Source organism: Lissotriton helveticus, chromosome 11 (genome assembly GCF_964261635.1).
Source record: "Lissotriton helveticus chromosome 11, aLisHel1.1, whole genome shotgun sequence".
In the NCBI taxonomy this organism is placed as follows: Eukaryota; Metazoa; Chordata; class Amphibia; order Caudata; family Salamandridae; genus Lissotriton; species Lissotriton helveticus.
The window spans coordinates 473751806-473762077 of NC_136072.1; the positions used below are offsets into that span (position 1 = coordinate 473751806).

Consider the following 10272-nt stretch of genomic DNA (forward strand, 5'->3'; position numbering starts at 1 on the left):
GGCTTGTACAAATGCCCCTTTGTTTATAAATTACGCACACAGTGCCACCATGTTGTGGATTTTAATCAGTAGGTGCTAGAGTTTAGAAATGAGTGTCAGTGCAAAGCACCAGAAAACACCTGCACAAATTAAGCACTGCTTTAAGTTGAGACTTGACTTCTAATCTTCAGCTACCTAGCACGAGAAGGCAGCTTGAGAAGCCACCTTTCTAATGTAGACCAAATAACCAGTGACCTGGTTAGTGCTGAAGACCAGCATTCTTACTTTTGATATTGCTTGATTTTCCTCAAGACCACTAGGCTAAGGGACATGCCTTAGAGCTACGAACATAGGGTTCATTTTTTGCAGTCACTTACAATTTTCCTTTTTTATTTCCTCTATGACACTTCTACTGACCTCCACTGACTCAATGTATACAAGAGTTAACCCAACCTCTCACTGCATGCTGTATTAATGTGAAGAAAGCTTGAGTGTTGTAACAACCTCCATGTCAGCCCCCCTCAGTACTCATATAGCATTGAAATGTTCCAAAGTCTCTCAAGTCTCCCAACAATAACTTCCACCTCTGCTTTCTCGCTTTAGGGCAGCTGGTTCTCAGTGTACACTAGGACATTCTGAAGATCCTCTTTTTGGTATTCTAGGCACTTCATAGCCTTTGATTGTTGCCTTGAAAATTAGGTAATTTGACATCCATGTTCTGTTGGACTGGAAAACTCTCCTATTAAGCCTTCAAATATTAACTCCTATACCAGCAACAGTCAAAGCATCAGTTCCATACAGAACTCACTATTTATATAGCTATCTGTTATCTATGGTTTCTAGATTGCCATCCATGGATAGCTAACATTTGACCACCTTGGTGAGTGCATCTTTGTGATTGTGAGTGCTCTCCCCTAGCCCTAGCTATTGCTTTCTTAATCTCCAGGGCCTTTGTTGTTGTTCCACTGAGATGTATTGCTTCTTACATTCACCTTACAACATCACTTATGCCTTTTCATTGGTTCATTCAAATACAAGAAAGATGTTGTGCTATTAGACCACCTTACACTTTCATTGTTATTCCTAGCCTCTGTTGTACAACGTTGTGTCGGGGTTTCAAGCAAGAGGCTGTTACTGTGGCCTCAACTCTTTTATACCAGTGAAAAAATGGACCTCAAAATGATTATTAGCAAAATTCTAAATGAATAACTCTATCAAACAAAACTGAATAACTATCTGTATCATCTTATTTTCAGATTCAAAAACAGGAAGAAAAGCACATGAAGATGACATTAATGAACAAGTAGCAATTGTGAACAAGGCAGACAACCCTACACGAAACACTACCACAAAATCCACTGCAAAGCACAAGATTCCTGGAAATAACAGCTACCGAGTTTCAAGTTCTTCTGTTTTTATGATTACAGTGTTAGTGTGCTTCTTCCAATATTTGGGATAGCTCTATTGCGTAGGAACAACTTTATGAAAAGTTATATTCCCAGACTTTTACTTGCAGCCTTGCAAACACAATGTCGAACTACTTTGCTCAATTTTTCAAGATATGTTAGGTTACTTGCTAAAAAAAAGAGTAATCTGCAATTGTTTTATAATTCAGAATTTAATGTAGATTGAGGAGTATCCCTTGATGATGTTTTTTTATCTGATGAAGATATGAAGAGGGGTAAGCTAATAAATCCTGTGACTGTGGTATACAGAGTGACTTATGTGACACTGACATTACTGGATCATGCCCACACCATCCTGATTGCTTCAATTTGCAAGAACATATGCTTAAAGTCAGAGAAACCAAGATTTTTTTTGAAGGTTATGAAGCAAAGTGGCCCAGGCTATATCAAGACCAAGATGTATGTCATGTGCATATAAAGGATTAAAATTGAAATCGAGGCTTGCAAATGGCTTCTATATATGTCATTGCATTATGTAATGGCCAAATATTGAGTGCGTGCACTCAAGGTAGGTAAGACGTCTTTGGATATAATATGCCCAAAAAAGGCTAAGTAGAGCTACAGTGTCTCTTGTACTCACCTAAACACCTCGGTGACACTTATAACCTGGAAAACCAGAGAATGCTTCCATACGTTGTGGGAGTTAAGACAGTGTCCGCTGCTGCTTTGCACACAGCAATTGGACCTAAAAACTTAATGGAAAACCTAGCCAAGTCTACAGTAAGCTACCAACTCGAAAGCCTTCTAGAGACAGATGGACCTTTGAACTCTGGGTTTTGGGGCAGGCTTTCAAACGCGGAATGTTTGACACAGCTGGAAGACAAAATGTCCGAGCCTGACTCTAAAGAATTCCACTACTTCTGTGCCAGAGAAAAAGTTTCCTTTCGGGGAATAGTGGTTCAGTTGATACTGAGTATGTATTTTTGAAGGCATAAGCAAGACTTCAAAACTAGTTTGATCTTTCACTGGGTGCCCATATGGCCCATCTGCTTTTCTGCTACTGAAGTTCTGAAACTGATCCTCAAGAAATAACTTTTGGGGTTGCCTTTTTGATGGCCCAAGGGAGGATCTGCACTCAGGACTCGAGAACTTGGAGTACATCACTCCCTCCATTTGTTTGTTGGGGGTAGAAAAGATTGCAGAGGAGTAAAAGCATGGTTATGTTTGTTGTATTTCATGCTTTCCTTAAATTTAGTAATCCACTTTAATAAAATAATTAACTTTTACCCAACAACCCAACTTCTATCCGGCAGCAACAGCAGTAGAGACCTTGTGGTTGGGGGTACAGTAACTCATTCACTTTTTTGGGGAGTAGACAGCTGTTCATAGGTTATCCCTAGAGACAACGCTGCTGTACCAAAATAGATGTTGTATGGTATTTTGTGCCAAAATCGTGGGAAATTCAAACGTTGCTGGGGGCGAAAAAAAGGAGAACCGGGTAGGGCACATTTCATTATTGTGCAGACCAGACATAACTGTGTTGCGGACTCGCAGGATGACCCTCAGAGGCTGAAAATGGCATTCAGCTCCCATACCAAGCAACAGAACACCGAAGTGGTGAGACCTTATTTTCAACCAGATGCTACTGCAGAGGAGGGTTGTATGACGATACAACTCAGGTAAATACATTGCATGCCTTTGACACGCATTTATTATCATGGATGTTTTTACTGCGAATATGCATTTACAGTGCATGCCAATATCACGCATTGTGTTCAGATTTAAAAACAATGTATTTGTGGGGGGAACCCCCTAGCTTACCTTAAATGCGTTGTAAATGCATATGCGCTGTAACAATATGCGTGCTAAAAAATCTGTGGTAAATGCACAACGAGGTAAAAAGCTCATTGTAAAGGCTGTTTCCCCAGAGGAGTTGAGCGAGTCTAGAGAAAAAACCAACTTACACCACTTTATAGACGTTTGTGCGATGACATAAGTATCATCGGGCACTTTTAGAATTTTGTATGTAAAATAGTTTTTTTTAAGTTCTTTAATTGCATTCGCTGGGGGCACATGAACTCAGATGTGATATATCGTCAAGCGTCTTCACTTTCCATTGATTCCGATGAGATACGGCGAAAACTTGTGCTGATCTTAGGGAACTCAGAGGAAAATGGAGAGTACAGCGCGCCCCTAAGATATAGCTTCCTCTACGGAGTCTTTCTTACTTTATAGACTAACAATTTGATTGAATGTGCGAGAATGGAATAAAAATTGAAACAATGTTGAAATTTGTATCCAACTGAATACAGTGATGCATGAATTATAATCAGGGAGTGGTGATGCCTGTAAAAGCTGGAGATGAAAAAAGTGATTTACAGATCCTTATTCATTTACCAAGGCAGGGATTCGGATTCCTACATTCAACTATGGTTTTGTGGACGATATGGGCATTAAATGTACTTGCTATGTGAAGAATTAAAGTACACTCATGGCGAATCTAAAAGTAATGTCCTGTCTGTTTTTATTTCTGTAATTTAATATAATGTGATCAAATATCTGCAGACTTTCAGAGCAGTGGATGAAACAGTGTGTAGTAGATTCGAATGTGGAAGCTATTTGGTGAGAGAGAATGCATGGTTGTGTCTATGTGTCTCTGTTCCTCTAAAAGGCTAGTGGAGTTTGGCTGCAGTTCTCAATTCCATAAGATTGTATTCACAATGTTAGAAGATGTATCAGATATCATCTACCTAAGAGTCAATATTAGACGCATTAGAATGAATCTTTACGTATTTGGTTTTTAATGGGGAAGCAAAACTCTTATCGGAGACCAATAGGAGAGTTGTTTGTTAACTCAGTGGCGGCTGGTGACCTTTGAAAGTAGTGAGACATAAAAAGTTTGGTATGACTTATGTAGTGAGCAGGCTTAATTATACAAACATGGAGTGCAGGGTGGGTCCTCCTACTGAGAAAAATGATTGACAAATGGTGCATTTGAAAGCAAATTCATTTAGTGAGAATGCATGGTTTATAAAGCAGTGGGAACGTATGAATTAAAATTTAATTTGTAGATTTATATAGCGCAGCTTTTCACCTGTGAGGGTATCCATGCGCTGTCCATGGGCATTGGAAGAATAAGTGATTTGCCCAGAATCACAGGATGTTGACCCGAAGCCGAGTCTCGAACCCAGATCCCTAGTCAGTAGCTCTGACCACTGCACAGCATCCTCTCCCGTATCATATAGTCTTGAAACATTAAACAAATAAAAAATGGCCCCATCTCTTACTGCATTGATATATTCAGCAGTCACTGTAACGTGCAAATTGTACAGCGTGGCAACTTCAGGCCCTTTAAAGTGTGTGCTTGCCAAGTGTTTTGCACTGCATGCAGTATCAACTTTGGAAGAAAATGCTGTAACTATGCTTTGAGAAGCAGTCACAGCTGCTGGTTGCAATCAGTCATATAGAAATATGTGCAGACAGGTCTTTAAATGGGATCAAAAAGTGGGGCTCTCTTACAATGTCTGGGATTCCCAAAGTGTGCTGCCCGACTGGTTTCTCTCTGAGTTGTTATTGCCTCCAGATATATTACACAACAACTGATATACACCTAAAACATGTGAGTACAATTGGCATTGTCAATGGTTATTAGCTGTTTAAGATAATGAGTAACAGCAATGATTTGTTTCAAATAATGAACATTGGAAATCTTTCAATTCTGAAATTGTGAGATTGTGAAATACGCTTTATTGAGTGAGGCCTGTAGGAGTATTGGCCTTCAGTTATATGTGCTTTATGCTAGCTATGAATGCCCTTTTTATCTGTAGATCACATCCATCTGCACATTTTCAACCTCCTCTCTTTCCTCTTCAGCACCCTCTTTTCACTCTTCCACGAATGTACTTCCTTGCATCACCATCATTTCACAACCCACAAACATACACTGCACTCACTCACATTTAAGCACTTTATTTACTTTTGCTTTTGCCATGTAAATATTTTGACATCTGTGTAGCCCTTTCAATTGCAACTGGAACACATGAGCATTGTTTTGTATGCTTTGCAGAGATGCCATTCCACTGACAGGCACTTTGCTTTGCCTTCAGACTCAGTCATTGCCAGAGCTCTCAATCGAAGTCCCTCATAAACACATGACACAACTTAAAGTATGCACTATGCAAGTATAAGATGCACACAAAAAATACAGAAACATAATATAATGAAATAGCTAACTCTCTTGAGGAATGCATATTAAGTAAACGTGAAATAAGAGAGGAACTAAATCACAGGCATGCATTACCTTAATGTTTTTAACATTCATTGTTCGTAAATCAATCAATGTTTTAGCAATAATGTTAGGACATGATGACAGGGCCAGTTTTAATGTCAGACAGCAGATAACTGTCTACTATAAGCAAATATTTCTCGCTTTGCGTTTGACTCAAATATTTGAAACAACTTTGCAAGGGTCCAAGAACCCTGCTTGTCTTTTGGATCAATTTCGCTGGTGAACAAATGCAGCAGCTCTACTTCTAAAGGGACCAGCAACCTACACCACGGTCTGGAGTATCACAGTAGGGGAGGTTATCGTGATACGGGTCTCAGCACAATATACATAACGCAAGATGAACATTCTAACATTTACCAATACGGAGGAAATGGCACCAAATCACATGTACTTTCATCCGCTCCGACTTGTGACAAATGGGAAAATATGGGATCCATGCCTGTGAATGCCATACATCTGGAATCAAGCAGGAATGAAATCTGAAATGACTGAAACTGTGACACTGATAGCGTCACTGGCCTACAGTGCATACCACCATAGACCACAATGGCAATTGAAGGTTTTTGAAAGATATGCCCTGCGTCATGCGTCACAGTGCAGAAAGTTGATTTACTGGCTGGCTTCCATCTCCTGCTTCAGACCGAGGAGGGGCGAGCAACCTGGAACATACAGCCCAGACTCAAATACATTGATTTGTATACAGATACAATCGTATCTCTAAATAAATCAACCTATTGAATTTTTTAATATAAATATGTAGGGATTTTAGAGGGGCACAGTCCCCAAGCCCCAATGGAGAAACCGCCCCTGAATATACATGTTTATATTTGCTCATGTTTCATTTCCAAGAGACAGTAACACATCGGGTTCCTAAACGAGGCTGCTTTTGACCAAAGAAGGCTCTGTCCTTCCCACAAATAAATCATTCCAAACAGATTTTCACCTTCAAAAGTAGAGGTCACTCCCTTGAGGATACCTCCAAAGGAGATATTTATTAGCAAAAAGAAACCTATGCATTTCAGCCTGATATGGTTTTCTTCACAGTAAGATGCCATATTTTTCGATACCATAAGAACACACTGTCATGCGATTATCGTCCATGAGCATTAACCTAAACAAAATATCTAATGCAGTTTGCCAACACCGACAGGATTCTTTTACTGCACTGCTCATCTAAATAATATGTAATGTTTTTTTTGGGGGGTTTTTTGTCCTCATTTGCCAGACCCTCGTTCCATGTAAAAAACGCCAACCACCTTGAGTGTCATTTGACACAGGGCAAGAACATGGTCTTTTCCCAAGCCCAAACAATAATATCAGACTGGCGGGAGATGTTTTCAGGAATTTTTACTCCATCAAGGCGTCTTTAGCCTGGTAGACCTAGTTTGTTCTCCTAATCGGGCGGAGCCACATACAGGACCGTGGAGTATATCGGCATAATCATCGGACCCGGGAAAAAAAAAAAAAAACCTGGCAGACCTAACAATCATTCTTACTCCACTGAACCAACAAGTTCCAGAAGGTGAGATTTCGTTTGCTACAGGACCTGGCCAAATCCACCTTTGATGTTTCGTACAGTGACATTAGCCAACCTGCATGCAATGGTGCCTTAGAATCGACCCAGAATTTGCAGATCTGCCGTCTCGCAAGAAGGATTGCATAAAACAGGAAGGTCCTTGCTGGCCCAGTAACATTGTCATCCAAACCAAATAATTAATAATAATAATATGTAATGTTGTTCAATCAATCCTTATATACTATAATATTGTAATTTAGTACCACACCTCAATAATCTTCATAGAAAGAAATACTTCAGTTAATTCCTATTTCAGTGCATCCAACGGATTTTATCCTGATAAAGCCATTGATATTAGCCACATATATATTAATATTCAAACTGTAATAGTGATTTTTCAAACAGTGCATTTGTTTTATCATCTCTAAAAATTGAAAACTACCCAATGTGACTGTGCAACTTAATAGTATAGTCTCTTGAATCCCATCTATAGTTTGATTCCATTTGTACATGATCAATAATTCATGATAGTCTGATCCAGTGGGCTCAAACTCTGTTTGTCTGCACTGTGAATGGGGCATTTTAGGGGATTGTTTTAACAAATACTTTTAAAATGAAAGGATGTGTTTAATCTGAGCATAAAGGGAAAACTCTTACTGCATTTTTGTTTTCATCTGGTACCCTCGGTCCGCCGCGGTTTCCGTTTGTGTGGAGGGGCTTGCAGACACTCCCCCCTCCACCTCAGGCGTTCTGGTGGGAGGAGCACAGCACACTGATCTCTTCCGGCCAGCAATATATTTCACAAGCTGAGCCGGATGCCAGCGGATGCGCGCAGCGGGTACGTCGCTGGCGTGCCCAAGGCAAGCACATCTGCGCCCGTCCGCGTCCCGAACGTGGCCAGGGCCAGAAATGCTGCCGGTCGTAATCCAAATTACTGCTATTCTAGAGATGAATTATGGTTGCTTAATGTGCAAGTTAGTGACTGACATCATCACCTGCATGCAGATAAAATAGTAGGCCTAGCCACATGCTTGAAATGCCGCTTTGAACTTAGATATGAAGCCAGTACTACACCTACCCTCGACCTAGTCCATAACAGACCTTAGACCATTACGCTGTGGTCTGGTGAATGTTAGGTCATTAGGAAAATATGCCCTGCATATTTATGATCTAATTTTAAATCTTAACCTAGGTGGCCTTTTTATCACTGAGACATGGCTAAAGGACTGGTCTAACCTCGACATTGTACAATCCCGTCCTCCATGATCTACTATATCTAGAAGAGACAGGCCTGTACAGAGATGGGGAGGGGTAGCAATTTTTCACAAGGACACTTTAAAATGTTCAAAATTTGATATTTCAGAGATTAAGGGAGCAGAAAATCTAGGCTTCTGTCTCCAATTAGCTAGCTCAGTTGTTTTTGCAGGAGCCTTGATCTATCGGCCACCAGGGGCCAGCCTTGACTTTCTAGACACCCTTGGTGAAAGTCTCAGTGCATTGATAGTTAGATACTCAAACGTCACCATATTAGGAGATGTTAACCTTCACTTGGAAGCAGATAACTGCCCAACTACAAAAACTTTATTGAAACCATAGAAACGTTAGGAATTAATCAGCTGATAACGACCTCAACACATAAGGCTGGGCATACCTTGGACTGAATTTGTACTAATTCCAACAAGCTCACAGTGGACACTCCGGCTACACTAACCTGGTCTGACCACTAGCTCATCTCTTTTAGGATTGGAGGCCCCACCACATAATACAAGTGATCCAGCGAGTTACCAGAAACAGGTAATCTAACACCACATACTCACCTGGGCCCATAAATTAATTCACAACACACTGGCACTAACCGCTGGGGTCATGTTTTTGTAATTCTTAAGATTAGTTATCTTTGGTGCCTAACTAATCTTTCACTGATCAAAAGTTCTTTCCTCTGGTCAATGGACCATTAGTTGGAACTAGTTGATGGTGAAATGACATAAGGTTTCAATATACTTTCACATTGGAAATGATCACAGAGTCGGGATGTCTTTTACATTTTTATCTTAGATTAAATTCATGTGAACCACTTACACAGTACAGAAAAAACTCCATCTCTCACAGGAAGGAAGTTTCAAATAATCAATCAAAAAACATTCATTTATACTTTACAATGACACTGCATGAAAGGGAGAGGACAGAGAGAAAGCACATAAGCACATACACAGATGTAGATTATAATTACCTAGAGTGGTCTGAAAACCAGCTCCCAGGCCTAGGAATTGGTAAGGGTCCCCCAGGAAAGGTCTGGCGAACAAAGGCTTCAGGACAGGAATCAGGACAGGACAGGACAGATGACCTCTCTATCACCGACGCTTGCGGAGCACCCCTCTTTGACACTCTCTTCCTCCTCGAGATTCTTCCGCAATCTTCTTCTAAATTAATTTGCTTAAGATAATTGGCTCAGTAATTTGATTCTTCTTCAGCATCACTCGTCACTCTGAAAGCATCCTGGTCTGGACTTCAGCATCTCCGTCTCCAGTCTCACTAACTAAGAACTACCTCAATTATACCTTTCTATATACTAGTGCCACCCATTAATGTTTCAAATTTATGAAACTCCTAACTCTGATTGGACAGGCAAGGGGAGGTGATCATCACACCATGCTTATTTCTCATTATTTTCTTACAGCTCTTTGTTTAAAATCCCACCCCTTAAATTTTATACATCAGTCTTTATTCCCACCCGTATTCACAATGTAATTGTCACATATTGGAGGAAAGAAACAGTAGTTCTCGTGCATTTCAGTGGACTGTCGTTCTGGTTCCCATGAATGTAACCATTTGCAGCCTTGGCCGATGTTCAGGTTGACATAGCGTCTTCCAGCTTGGATTTACTGCGCATGTGCGGTAGAACGAGAGGGAATAGACTGTGGTCAGGACTTTAGGCCCATAATAAGCACTATTGGAAAAGTCAAAAAGTCAAATGTTAAAATCAAAATTAAATGGTTTCACTGTATACCACCTATCTCTACTCTAATCCCATATACTTAGTATTACTCTTCCCGCACTAGCATTAGTATAATAGCTGGGTTTCA

At 40.3% G+C, this 10272-nt stretch overlaps 1 protein-coding gene across 2 annotated transcripts in view; it reads left to right on the forward strand.

Annotated features, from left to right (window-relative positions):
• The window catches only part of LOC144791380 (glypican-5-like), a 1511072-nt gene extending 1507181 nt beyond the window's left edge, over positions 1 to 3891 (forward strand). For both annotated transcript variants that reach the window (XM_078666067.1, XM_078666066.1), the window contains one exon: positions 1236 to 3891. In XM_078666067.1, the coding sequence (XP_078522193.1) occupies positions 1236 to 1438 (203 nt within the window). In that variant the 3' untranslated portion in view covers positions 1439 to 3891. The remainder of the gene's footprint in view (positions 1 to 1235) is intronic.
• Positions 3892 to 10272: the final 6381 nt, after the last annotated feature.